At 36.9% G+C, this 14,467-nt stretch overlaps 1 protein-coding gene across 2 annotated transcripts in view; it reads left to right on the plus strand.

Moving 5' to 3' along the window:
* Positions 1-14,467, plus strand: part of SYTL3 (synaptotagmin like 3) — a 32,671-nt gene that overhangs the window by 8,081 nt on the left and 10,123 nt on the right. For both annotated transcript variants that reach the window (XM_062490070.1, XM_062490072.1), the window contains exons 4-9: positions 739-803; positions 3,332-3,383; positions 4,789-4,861; positions 5,868-5,940; positions 9,281-9,405; positions 12,838-12,984. In XM_062490070.1, coding sequence (XP_062346054.1) covers positions 739-803; positions 3,332-3,383; positions 4,789-4,861; positions 5,868-5,940; positions 9,281-9,405; positions 12,838-12,984 — 535 coding nt within the window. The remainder of the gene's footprint in view (positions 1-738; positions 804-3,331; positions 3,384-4,788; positions 4,862-5,867; positions 5,941-9,280; positions 9,406-12,837; positions 12,985-14,467) is intronic.

Raw genomic sequence — 14,467 nt, forward strand, 5'->3', positions numbered from 1 at the left:
CTAAAAGGCGTTAAAATCAAGTGACAGAAAGAACAAAAAGCATTCTACCTATAGTTCGTCTGTTTTGACACAGCATAAGGTGAAGTGTGAAATGGCAGACCCAGAGGTTTTGTTGCCTGAACCATTGGTGGATATCACTTTAGCTCTTGTGTTTAGAGATTTTGCTTTCTTAAGAAGGTAAGCCCTGCATGAATTTACTGTTTGTATGCTATTGCCAATTTCAAGCAATTTTGGCAGAGGGAATGGTACTAAAGAGATTAATTTTATAGAAGGAAAATCCATGACTGGGTAGAGAAGAAAGTTTAGCAGTGCCTGCACTGAGGAAATTTTTGCAGTGAGACTTCATCTTATAGCAAGCAGCACAAACTGACAAGGAAGTGAGGTGTTATATAATGCCCTAAAAATTACTAAGACATTTAGATGAGTATTCAGAGCCTGAAGGATCCAGAAAATCCTATCCTTGATTATTTCTTTTTTGTCTCTAATAATGGGTGAGTTCAGATTGCAGGCTTCAGGAAGAGTAAGATTTGCTGAAAACCTTATTTTGACAGAGCTATTTAATCTGATATCATCTCGTCCTTGTTTATCAATAGATTGAGCCAATGGATTAAGTAGTCATGAAATCTTAATTTTATGGTAGGATTAATAAAGGATGTAGGATTGTTACATGGTAACTGAATATTTGAAGAAATGTGCTTGCAAACATATTGATTCTAATCTCTTTTGATTGTTTTCCAGAGATGTGAAAGTGAAGGCTGGTGAATGGTTCTTTGAGGAACGAGCAAAGAAATATCCAGGTGAAGGTAATCACTGGAACAGATCACAAACTGCTATGTCTAGTGTAGTTGCCATCTAAGTGAAACACAGAATGTAGTCTGACACTGTATCCAATGTTTCTTCCATTTTACCATGCAGTGCATCTGTCTGCGGTAAATAAAACATCAATGCAAATTAGCAGAATGCATTTAAAAGTAGAACTTATTTTGTCTGAGTAATAAAAATAAGAAAATTGCTGGCCATGTAAATTGAGTTAATGTGTGTGTAAGGCTTCTAAGAAATATAGTGATGTGAAATTGATATAGAAATTTTATATATACAGGAAGAAAATGATCTTGCATTCATAATTTGTCAAAGTTTAAACTTCAGTTGTTTTCACTGAGGAAGTTCTGAAGTTTAAAGAAATGATAAAATGGAATAAAAGCCCCCATATATAGCTATAAATCAGCAGAGAGCTAAACACTGTTTTGTTATCTTCAGCCAGTTGGCTGTGCCATTGGCTTGTGCTGAGTCTTTTCAGTGCCCTTAAAAGTACGAAGCTCTAAAAAATTATAGAGGATGTGAATGAATTGCGCTATGGGGAATGTGTTTTACTAGCGAAGGAGCTGTTAATGTTTGTTTTCACCTACAATAAATAGCAAGGTGGAGAAGATTTGTTTCCTCTTTTCTTTGAAGTGCCACTTCAGAGAGGCATCTACTTCATTTTGTTCCTGACCATACATAAATGATACAGTTTCACTTCCAGTATCTGCATCTATGTTGAAGAGCAGTTGGTAAAAATGAAAGAACTAGGCCTTAAATCTCTCTTGGGAAATGTGAATAGGAAGAATTTTTATAAATGGAAGAGCATAATCAGGTAGATTTTGGGTAGTAGGTGTTTATGAAAGGCAGCATCTTAAGAAACAGAAGTTCCTGTTAAAGCAATTAATTTAAAATTTGAAAGATTTCACTCAAGTCCACTACAGCTAACCCAGTTTCTGATTTTCAAGTGTTAATTGACTGATTTTATTAAAGAACAGTTTCATCCAATAACCACTGATAATAATTTCCCCTCATTCTTTTCAATGAGTATAAAGCTGATGATTTTATCAATCTCTCTATTATTGGAAAATTATGTTCTCAGGTATTGTATCTAATAATGCAAGTTACTGACTGTCCCTTTTCCCAGCAAAATAAATTAGTTCTCCCTTCGAATTATCAAGGCTTTGTGGGTTCTTGAAGCATTTTGTTTAGTTAGTCTAATGGTAATACTGTTAAAGTCACACAGATCTAAGGCTATACAGAAGATAAACCTGCAGGGAGAAATATGTTTTGTTTAGTTCTTTTGATTAGGCCAACTGATATATTTAAAGGAGTTTTTAAAAAGTGACAGATTCTGAAACACAGCCTCCTTTATGCATCCTTCAGTCCTGGAGGGACAGTGCCCTCTTTTGGTTTGAAAATCTCACATAACTGAAGTAATCATTAGAAAGTAAGTTTAACTGGAAAAAAAAAGTGAAGTTTTCTCTTGTTGTGTAGTAAAAAAGGTTATTGTTATGCTTTTTATTAATGTTTTGTATCTTCTACCTAAAGACTAAATTAATGTTTTCATAAAAGTGGTAGATTACTTTTAGCGACCAATCAATTTAAGATAGCAAATCTTATTTATCAATAAGAGAGGATTCTGGAATTCTGATTGAAAATGCTAACATCCATGACCTGATTGTTTCTATCACTACTAAGGTCTGTTACTTTTATGTAAGCAATGTTATAATTAATGACATCTTCAGCAAAAGCTGGGTCACATGCTAGTTACTGTATCAGGAATTTAATCAGTGATTAAAGTCACTACAGATAATTTCAGTTTGCTATTTGTTATATTTGTGATAAAATGACCGTTTTATGAGTCTTCGTTGTTCATGCCTGATAGAGCTCTTGCTTCTTGGTGTCTTCAGATCATGTGGCTTCTCACCTGAGGAATGTGCCAAGGTTGCCATTTCCCTGCAGGGATGCTCTTAGCAAAGGGTCTTGCTCATGTTTGTGAGCTGGTCAAGCATTTTCATCATTGCTCAGGTTTCTAGCAGGAAAAGTGTAAAAAATTTTTCATGAGGTATAGGAGTTGACCATGTGCCTGCTCTTGTGCATGTTTTCAAGCTTCCCATAGTGTTTGAGTTTTGTGGCTGAAGTGCTCTTTAGTGCAATGGCCCCATGCACCACCTGCCTCCTGGACCCTGAGTGGCTGAGAGCACTTGGCAACCTGTAGGAATGGGGATGTTGGGATCTCTGTGTGGTTGTCCTTAGCATTTGTGAAGAGTTCATCTGAGTGTGTCATCTGCAACAGGGGAGGGTGAAACCATGGTACAGGTTGAGATGCAGCAGAAACTTCTGTGTTGCTTGGCACATGTGCTGGTGCATTAGTTGGGAATTAACTTCATTCCTGACTTGCATGTGCATGAGCTTCTGTAAACACAGACCAGTTCCTGAAACGCACAGATTTTAAAAAGTGTTATACAGGTATAAGTAACTGATGTTGCTACTAAATGCTCTCTGGATTTTTTTTTTCCCTCCTTCACAGGCAGACATGAAACAGTTGGTGCAAAGCTCTTGGAATCTTACCAGAGTCTGAGGTGAGACTCATAAAAGGACAAACAGTCCTAGGACACTGTGAATTTGTATGGGTGATATATTTTATGTTATAAACCAACCAGTAGTTTGTATTCCTTTATTATGGAAAAAAAAAATTACTTTTGGAGTTCAAATAGTAAAAGCATAGAAAAATTTTCACTTTTAGCTGTCAGCAATCAACAGAACAGGTCTTGCATACAACAGAGTAAGTATCATGTTTGGAGTAATGGCATCTTACTTGAAATGGAGGGACGTGCATTATCTTTGCTTTATCTGCTTATATTTTTTCATAACTGTTTATAAAATTATCTCTTAAATTTGCAAAATATTTTTAAATTACTGTAAATGAAAGTTATTTACTAGGTGTCATAACAGCATCATTTGATCAATGGGAGATATTGCTAATATGATAGTTTTACAATAAATAGTAGACAAGAAGATAGACACTTTCACTTACCAAACTTTAAAAAAAAAAAAAATGTAGTTTGCAGTGAATTAATACTTTGACTACAGGCTAAGGCATGACCAGACTTAAATTATTATCAGTGATACGTAATGAAGTAAGTCTGCTTGTTGTGTTATTAAAGGAACCCTCTGCCTTAAAATAAACCAAGCAAAAAAACCACAACACCAAACAGCAACAGCAACAACTACTACCAAAACCCAAACCAAGCAGGAAAAAAAAAGCCCCAAAAGCCCAGTGTAAAATAAGATATGAAGAGATGGTCTCAATTTAATAGATTTGTCTGGCAAGGCACAGCTCTGTGAGAAAGAAACTTAAATTCAGCTGGATAAGATCTTAACCAAGACTTGCTTTTACCTGGATGTGGTAAAAACTTAAAAAGACTCAAGAGGGAAGACAACCAGCTACATTAGAATCTGTGATTGTGCTAACAGAATCGGTCAGATTTTGTTTTTTTTCACGGACCAGGATTATTTACCACAGATGGAATGGCAGGAAAGTTTAAAGGGTCTTTAACAGCTCTGAACCCAGGCAAGGGAGGATCCTTTTAGTATTGTAAATAAAGATGACTGTTTTCTGAAAACATCTCTGAACAAGACATGAGGTGCATTTTACAGGAATTGTGTTTTAGAACTCAGACTGTTACACTACCAGCCATATAGAAGTCTAGGGAGCCTATTCTAACTTAGGTCTTCCTGATAGCTCTAATTTAATAATTTTACCTGGAGCGTCCCAAGACTGAGAAGGTAGAAAATTAGTCCTAATTCCTAAGAACAGGCAATAAACCTGTGATGCAACTTTTACAGACCTAGGATCTTGACCTAGACCTTTATAGAGTGCAGGAAATGCAGGTAATGAAGATAACGTATATGGACATGGTTTGTTTATTCATCTGTTGGCATAATATATTAATTAGTTGCATTGTTTATCTCTTAAATTTCTAGTAAAATTTCTGTTGTACCTCCAACTCCACCTCCTTTCACAGAATCAACAGCAGGAGCCAATGTGATGGGAAATGTATGTATCTGCAAAATATACATATAAGTGTACCACTTAGGTTGTCGTTCATATAAAAAGGTCAGGCACAGAAATGTGGTAAATATCTGCTGTAACATTCTGCAATATAAATGAAGCCTTTTGTTACTTTGTCTCTTTTTTTTTTTTTTTTTTTTTTTTTTTTTTTTTTTTTTTTTTTTTTTTTTTTTATGCTGCATGGGTACTGGGAGAGAAAGTTTAGTGGCTGAGGGCTGTTTTCAATTAGTTTTCAGTATTTTAGGGAAGTGGTTAACCACTCTACTTGACATTAGAATGTTGCATCTGGGTTTTGGTGCCTCATCACAGGAAGACTGGGCTGGGATCTGAGTTCTGCTCAAACCTGAAGGATCCCATGTTCCTATGACATTCAGTAGTCACATATCACTTTCATTGCTGAATGAGAAACAGTGAATGGCTGCCTTTGCATTGCAGTTTCTAGTGGACAGAATAGTAGAACGTGGCTTGAAACTCACAGAAATTGCACTAAATTACTGTTTCATTTAATTTTGGACTGGATCCTCAGGCCCTGGTTTTGAAGCCCATTGCAGTTCTGTAAACATTCTTATGTACTTACCTGGAGTTTGATGAAGACTCTTTGTTCTGTAATAGATAAAAGTATTAAATACCTTACAATAAATCAGTGATGTAATTGGCTGTATTTATTAAGTTACTTTTAATTTATTTACTTTATTCTTTCTATATATAATATAGAAATATATTATAATCTATAATCTTTCTGCAAGGAGTTCTACTTATATGTGAAAGACCGTGGAACTGAAAAGGTTACTTTCTATCTTCATCCATTAGTGTGATAGTTTTCCACTATGTCAATGTACATCCTCAAATGTATTTGTCTACAGAAGTGAGCAAAGGAGTAAAGTGCAGCCTTACCATCTGATTGTTACATGGTGTGTAGATATGTAATCATGGAAACTTTAAAATTACAAATATTTTGTGTTTTCTTACTCTTTTCATCTCCCATTTGCAGGAACTTGGAGAGTCTAAAAGGTTTAATAAATCTGTGGAAAACATGTTTTTGTCTCTCACAACGCATATGAAAAGTAAGTAGCTTTCACCATCTTGTCATTCCAGAATAACATAGTCAAATATTTCAATTTTTTTGGCCAATGTTGGCCAAGAAGTTGTTATAAAAAAACTAATGGCTAAAAAGTAATGGCTGAAACTATTAACACCAAGGCTGTAGTAACCTGAAAAAATAATACAAGAAATCTAATTCTCCTTCAATGTTCTGCCAGTTGTTAAATGAACTGATGAGATCAAACCAGAACGCCACTATTGTAAAGATGTGAAAAGACTATATTTTTTCTTTTCATTTACCAGGTGTTCAGATGCAGCGTATTTAATTCATGTTAGAATAATAACCAGTTTCTGATCTTCATGTTATCTGGCCAAACCCCAACTGACATGGTCAAAGAGTCTATAATTTAGCAGGAGTTAATATTTTCATTCACTGGCAGTATTCAGGAGGACTACCTTCCTTTTTCTCAGTCTAGTTGTGTGGAATTTTTCAGTGCACATTTCTAAGTGCTCTCCAGTCCAAACAACTCCTGTTCCGTTCTGATGCTTTTGGTTCTACCCATTCTCTTACACTGCCTGCTGTTGCTAGGGATGCAGAATGTGTGCGCACCTCTAAGGCTAACTACACTGAGGACAGTCAGCCTTTGTGAGAAACAAATTAAAGGTATCAGTGACCAGAGGAAAACAACTTCTGAGCCTTAAGAAGATTACAGGTGCTTGCAGATTGGCATGGATTTGAACAAACAGTAGTATTTTCTTACTAGCTTCAACTTGTACAACACCCCATGTGAGATCAGACCTGAGCAAATCTGGCTTCAGTGCCTTTCTGCCTTTCCCCCTAATTCTTGTTTTAGCTCTTGTTTGGTCTTTCTTTTAGCTTCTTCCAGCGATCTTAAAGACCTGTTCTTCTTTAAATATGCAAATTTAATGTTGTGTCTGTGAGAATACATTAAAGCTATGTAGAGACATGGTGACTTGCTCCTAAACAATCATGCAGTGGTGCAAGACACTGGATACAGTAATAGTAGCAGCATAGAACTGAGTGCAAAGTAATTTACTCAGCTTTCTGTTAGTTTGAAGCCTGGCCATATCCCAGAGTTACTGATAAAGACTGTCGGGACTGCAGCAAACTAATTTATTAGTTCCCTGCTACCAAAAGGAAGGTTCTACTCCACTCACATCTTTTTCTCTCTCCTTTGAGCCTTATACTGCTGTAATTAGAATCTGGAACCCTCTGGAAACTGGTTTAGCTAAGGGAAGAACATTAACCTAGACAAAACTAGGTACTTTTCTGCTGTTTTGGTGAGTTAAGTGGGCTCAAGGTAAGATATATGTTGGAGCATGTACAACAGAGTGCTGGTCCATGTGATCAGGAGCCATATAAGAGATGGAGAAGAGCAGAGCAGGAGTTGCAGAGTGAGATGGAAGCAAGTTGTTAGTTCAGTTCAGCTATGGGTGACACCTCACTCAGGTGCTCTCATCCTCAATTACTGTGGAGCAGTTTAATTTGGGAGGAAGTAACAGGCTGTTGCAATCACTGAAGTCAGTAACTAAAAAGTATAGGAAGTCTTACAGAGAGAAAGACTTGTGTTTCTTAACTTAAAAAAGCTTTTTCAGACAATATTACCTCTCAAATGAAACCTGGTACTGTGCTCATAAACATTTTTGATCACCAGTGTCTAAAGTTAGTACTCTGTATCTTATCTAGATAAGTGTCCTGGTTTGCAGAGGTATTTAATACACCCAGCTCTTGTGTATTGCAGTAAATAAACCTGAGGAACCTCATTCTGCCTCTGACTCTCTTACTGGAGCCAGTGTCTGTGTGTGTGTCTGAGAGCAGCAGGAGCGAGGGATCAGTGCATGCAGCACAAAGCTGCCATTGTACAGTCTGCTCCTTTATGCTGCTACCTCCTGTTCCAGTATGGTTTGGCAGCAAGAGGAGATTGTAATCCAATGGTGGCCATTTGGTGAATGTAAAATGAATTGCTGGTTGTAGTTTTACTTGCAGTGAAAAATTGCCCTTGGCACAAGAGAGAGTGTCAGTCTTACTGATATTTGGGTGGAGAAGCCAAAAGAGGAATAGGTATGACCACTGAACATTTGTGTTTTCTGCACAATAACCCATTCTGTAACCTGTTCCTTGTAAAAGAGCGTGAGGCAAGTTAAGGCTGGTGTTTCTGCCTCTCCTGCTGGTCAAGATACTCTGATTGTATGTATTCCATTAGAACTCTCAATTCCAGTTTTTTTATGATCTCTGATTTCACTGTGTATGTTAAAAACCTGGTTTCATTTACAGAGATGGCTTAATTGAGCTTGCCTTTGAATAGGTCACATGGTGTCTTAATGGTGTACACAGAGTACAGTAAACATCTGAGGACTGATTGCTAAGAACAAAACTAACCCAGAGTGCCTTTAAAAATCATACTTGAGTGCCATTGTTTTTGAATACCATAATGTTGTATTGTCTGCTGTCTGAAGTTCTTCCACAGAGGTTCATGTTGTGAGAGAAGTGTTTATTTCTTCTGTATGAATTAAACATATGATAGCTATTTCATGTGCTACTTATGAATTTTTAATTCTTCATGAGAGTCTATCTGGGATTGACAACAAAGTATCTGCAGTTAAGCCTGCTCATATTCAACCTCAGAAATCATGGATGAGTGCTGCCCTTCCCTTTAAGTGAAATTCTGAGTGTACACTGAGGAATAAGAAGTGAAAAGTAGGGCATTAAATGTTCAGTTGTCCTGTTGATTTATTTGCCAATAAGCTACATGTTACTGAAGTGCTAATTCAACAAGGTACTTAGTATGGATATAACATTATTAATATGGATAAGCTTATTGAAGTCAATGTGAGCTACCCAGGTTCTTAAAATTCTACGTGGTTTGGGACTAGAGTATGTAATAGCCTTCCTTTCATCCATATTTTGGATACATTTCTAGATGTTTTCCAATATGATCTTCTTTTTACTTTTCATTGTCGTGTTGCTTTATGTTGTTATAATGGTTTTACTTTTATCCTGAACCAAAACCAAACCCAAACCAAATCAAACTATACATAGGGACTGCAGTAGCTGCTTCTGAGATGAAACTGTATTTGATGGCTTACAATTCCTTGCAGCAGCTATAAGGATAGGCAGCAAGGAGTATAATTTCCAGTTGAAACAGCATAAAAGATTTAGGCAGGTGAAATATAATGATATACAATATGACAACTACTTGTCTTCTCATCTGTTTATTACTCTTAGGAGATCAATGCTGATGGTGCAGGATGACAGTTTGAAAGCTACAGAATTAGCCTATAAATCTATAGGATTACTTGCAAAGTTTGTTATAGTAACTTTTCTCTTTATTTTCACTTCAGAAATATCAAAGTCCCAGAATGATATGGCTGACAGATGTGTCCTAACCACAGATTATGGGAAGAATGTGGAAAGAAGAAAACAAAGAAGGAGCCAGTCTGACACTGCAATCAACATTACAAGCAAGGTATCCATATTATTGTACACAGTCTCTAACTGCTAACTGTTTCAGAGTGAAATATATTTGTAAGAACAATCATGTGCACAGTGGAATTTTGCTTTTATTTTATGAACAGGATGTAGCTTATGTTCACTGACTGTGGTTGGAACTCTTTTTCTTCACAAGGTTTTTGACAGATTCTGCATGATTGATGTCAGCCCAGAGTTGAAGTGTTAGACTGCAATTTTTACAAAGAGAGGGGCGGACGAGACATTTTGCTCTCGGGTGCTCACAGATTCTCTAGAGGCTGAATTAATACCTGCTCTATGTGATTATAGGGCTGCAGGGAGGTACTCTGTCTTGTCTTCTTCCTGCCCCTTTTGCTGCTGAACAGGACAAGCTATGACCGTCCCAAACCCATCCTGATGTTTTCTGAGCATTTTTTAAGTTGGCAGGGAGAAAGCATTGCTCTTAGTTGCTAAGCAATTTCTCTTTTCCTTTTGCTTTGGTTACAGTCTCTAGCTTTCAGTGTTTTCTCGAGAAGTCTGAGAAAAATCCAGTCATCTGTTTTCCTAAGAGCTGTGCAGGACTGAAGATGATCTCACATTTCTGCTTTAGAGTTACACTGAAGATTTTGTTTAGTACACTTTCAGCTCTCAAGTGACTGAACTTTGTCCATACTGTTTTCCACATTGTGGGTACTTACTGAATTGCCTTGTTCATCTGAATGGGGTCAATGTGGTTTGCTAAGTGCCTGGATTAGATGCTGAGAAAAGCCCTTGCTTTGGGCCAGACCTTGTGGCACACATTGCTCACAGCTCCTTTGTGCACTGTTTCACTTTCCTCAGAATTGTTAGGTGCTGATAAATGGAAGAGAGAGGATGCCAAATTGCATGGACTGGGCAGTTTGAATTGGCCCAGCAAGGTCTGAACTCAGTGAAATTAGCTGTGGTGATTTTTGTATGCAATTAAGTTATCAATAGAATTGGCAACAATTATTGGTTACTTGAGTGCTGCTTTCATTGTGGCAAGCTACACTTTGGGTGTTAACTTTATTCCACAGACAGAGCACTGCTCTTCTAATGCATTGAAAAACATCACAGTTGGAGACAATGCGAATTCAGACTATGCTTCATTGCATGCTGGTCATGAATAATACGGCACATTTAAAAGATGGATATGGGTTCTTTGGCTTCAGAAATGAATTAGTAAGAGAATCCAAATTATTTGTGTGGGGTTTAATTGCTTATTTAACAATTTAGGACTTATGTCCACACTTTGCATTGCAGGTTTTGAAAAATAGATTTCAATGTTTGTGTGCCAGAGCACTATTTCTCTTGAACCAATTGGACTATATTTAAGATAGAATTTTTATTTTTCTAGAATTATTGTTGATATTTTTCTTGTAAATGTCCAACTTCATTTTCCTTTAGGAAGGGTAGCTGTTTACATCCTTAGTAAAACTATACCTTAAGTTATGGGATAGAATCTGTTTTAAATTACACTTGCAAAACAACTATTTATATTTTTAAGAAAATATCATGTTGAAATCTTGTTATGGTTTCCACCCCAGAAAGAACGTTCATTTTCAGAGCATGATTCAGAACAGTGGCTTTTCCCCCTAGAAACTCTCTAAGGAATGACTGTGAAGTAGTAACTGTAACCACAAATTTGAATGCGCAGTGTTTAAGACTTAAACCTCAAGAACACTTTTCGTTAAGTAAGCTTTCTAAATCTGTGATGTGTGCTGAGCTTGATTGCTTCAGATTGAAGTTTAAAGAGATTATACTCAACCTCAGTGTTAGTGAAAAAATCAAGTCCAATGGCAAGAAGTAGCAGCCAGTGTAAAATCTGGATTTTGAGGGCCTCTCATCATCGAAATCACTAAGTTTATTAAGGGAAGTGCAGTTCCCTGCCTCACTGGGGGAACAAGCAGGCATGTGCCGCGTTTGGGAGCTGTTTGTGGTGCATTGGTAGCTGTGGGATACCTCTGCTGTGGCAACAGAAGCAGACATTAGAGCCGGGCTGGGTGTGTGAGACCTGCTGCTGAGTTTAGCACTGGTAGCTGTGCTGCCTTGTCAGTATCTTATGTTCATACTGCACAACAGCAAAGTCTCTCTGATCCAAGTAGAAGCTAAAATTCTGTGTGTGGTAGCTTTTGGTTAGCAAGTGAAGTTGGTTGTGTTTCAGGTTTTATAAAGCAGAAGACAGTTTTCTGCTGTTTTGGGTTTGCTTGGGGTTTTTTTGGAGATTGTATTCTGAATGCATTTTCTGTATGTTTCTCTTTCACATGGTAACTTAATTCTTGCATCTATTCTTAAGGCAGGACACTTAATAGACATCACTATTTCTGTGTGTTACAATAACAGCAGGCTGGTTAGGGTTTTTTTGCACATCCTGTTTTGCTTTTGGTTTTTTTTTTTCAGAAGTAATCTCACTGTATTATCTCATCTCTTGTCCTCCTTCTGTAGTGCTTTCTGCTGACTGTTCAGGAGGGATTCTTTCGCATTTCTCGTTTCCTTTCTGCAAATAAGTCCTAGTCCTTTCTGTTGATTCAGTCACACTATATTCTTTTCAGTCTTTCAGGTAAACTGTTACACAACTTTTCAAAATAAATAATTTTATTAGATCCTAACCATGTAAAAATTCTTACTTTGCTTTTTTTCCTATCCAGTGAGGTGTCAAAATACTTTTCAGAGGTTGTATTATCCCCAGGAAATGGTGTGCCAGAAACACCAATATTTTGAGTGTATTTCCAGCCCTGTGTATTTGTATTTTGGCACTTCATTCTATTAGCCATTGTTCTTGGTAACACAGGTGTCTGAAGATAAATCTCAAGGAGTTCTGGTATGTGTATAACTCTCTCAGAAATTATCAGGGTTTTCATGGGAAAATTGGAAAGGTGCATGGACTTTGTCAAAGCAAAGTCAAGAACACTGTGGAAATTTAAACTTTATCTATAAACAAAGCTCAATAGAAACTTGCCAGTCTGTTTCTATTTTTAAATCTCTTTCAACTTTCATTCTTGCATAGGTAAGTATGGGCATGTGTCATGTATGTTGCAAAATGCAATTTTTCATTTCCTGGAGGCAATATTATGTTTTCTTCCAAAATTACTGTTTTGTTAAGGCCTAATAAGGATTTTTATTAGTATATTGCTACTTTTGGTGTGTTATTAGTAGACTGCTGTCAGTAATTGCTGTGCTTTTGACCCTTAGGTTAGCTGATGGTATGTTGATTTTAAAACAATTAATATAATGAGTGTATCACTAACTGGGTTGAGAGAGTTATAAATCAACATTTAAATTAAGGTACTACATTATCTTTGAAGGTGTGTCACCTACATGACCTTAATCAGTCAGTTGTAGATATTTACTGAATTTTCTTCTGATAGTATTCTTGAATCAAGACATTTTTCTTAAGGTGAAAAAAAAATATTACTCTCTGAATTTCTTACAGATGAAAAGTACACCCAGTCTGCAACAGCTCATCACTGGAGCCCAAAATGACAGTGAAACCCAGAGCAAAAGTAGTTGTTGCAAGGAGGAAGAAGACATGACAACCAGTCCCACAAGTGATACGGTTTTCTGTGATGGCAGAAAACATGTAAGTTAAACGTGAAACACACCAGAAGAGCTGTTTAAAGGGAACAGATACACCAACATTCTGCAAAAGCTTTTATATTTTGGATTATATTACAAAATGAAGGAAGAATTGCACTTGCGTTTCTATCTCAAAGGTGAAAGACTGGAGCCTTTTGGCACAGTCCTCATAGTAACACTGAACTTTTTGAAGCATGAGGCAAATTAATAATGGATAATTGATGGATATATCATCCACTGATAATGAATAATTGATAGAGCAGCTTCTTCTGAATTTTGCAAATGCAGCTAACATTCTTCCTATTTGATTATTAGGGTCAGGATTATGAATGTGGTGCTTTCTCACCTAGTATCTGACTTTTTCTTTTCAAGCTTCGTTTAACCAGAAAGGTTTTGTCAGTCTGCAAGAACTGTGGTATTGGAAATGTCAGTGGAAATTCAAATGTCAGAATGCCAGTGAATGAAGAGGAAACTGACAGTGATGGAAGCCAGGGGAGCCTTTCATAGGCTTAGTGGATGACACTGAATTATCCTTTGTTGGATGGCATTTTGAATACTGCAAATGAGAGAGAAGGAAGCTGGTTATAAATGAATTCAGCACATGCTTTAAAGCCTCTGTGATTAACTGTAGAAGCTAATTTCTGTCTATTAGTGATGAGGTTAAGCAAGGTGAAGTATCCAAAGAATTCATGACTGATCTTGTAAAGAAGGGAACTAGAATGACTTAGAGAATCAAAATTAAACCACCCTGCTCACTTGACAGAGAAGCAGAAATACACACAGGGACCTTGGTGCTTTCTCACAGCTGATTGCACTGTGGAGTCTGAGGTGTTAAGCTGACAAATGGAAGAGTTTTGTATTCCATTTGTGGTTCCAATGACAACCATTTGAGCTGGGCTATAGAAAGTTCTGGCTTAAAACTGAAATATTTTCTACCATCTTATAAAGGTGTAGGTCAAATTCCATTAAACTTCTCTTCATGGGTAATTATTGGGTATTGAAGCCCACTCCATAAAAAAACCTATCTTCCAGAGCATGACATGGCATTGCTTCCTGTCATGCCAGCAGAAGTACAATATGTCAAATCTCTGCTCACTGAACCAAAAGTGGTGACTTCCATGTAGAATGTATGGGATGCCTGATCAGGTGGGAGACACATATAGTGATATTCAGTCTAAACATCATTAACCATAACACCTATCCAGCCTTCCTAAATAAGTAGGGTGTTCTGTGGAATATAAATGAGGAACTTTTACAGAACTTTGTTTTAGGACATAGGAGTATTTTTATGCAAAACTCTGTTTGCATTCCATTGCCATAAATGATTTTGGTGGAAAATAAGCATTTTCTGGTCTGGTGAATAAAAATGTTAGTGATTGAAAGTGCAGAGCTGAACAAAGCTGCTAGTCAGATTGATTACGCTGATACACTTCTTGTGGAGGGAGCAAGACTATTTGCGACATGCATCAGGTCAAAACAGTCCTTGC

The sequence above is a fragment of the Cinclus cinclus genome, chromosome 3, assembly GCF_963662255.1.
Source record: "Cinclus cinclus chromosome 3, bCinCin1.1, whole genome shotgun sequence".
Taxonomy (NCBI): Eukaryota; Metazoa; Chordata; class Aves; order Passeriformes; family Cinclidae; genus Cinclus; species Cinclus cinclus.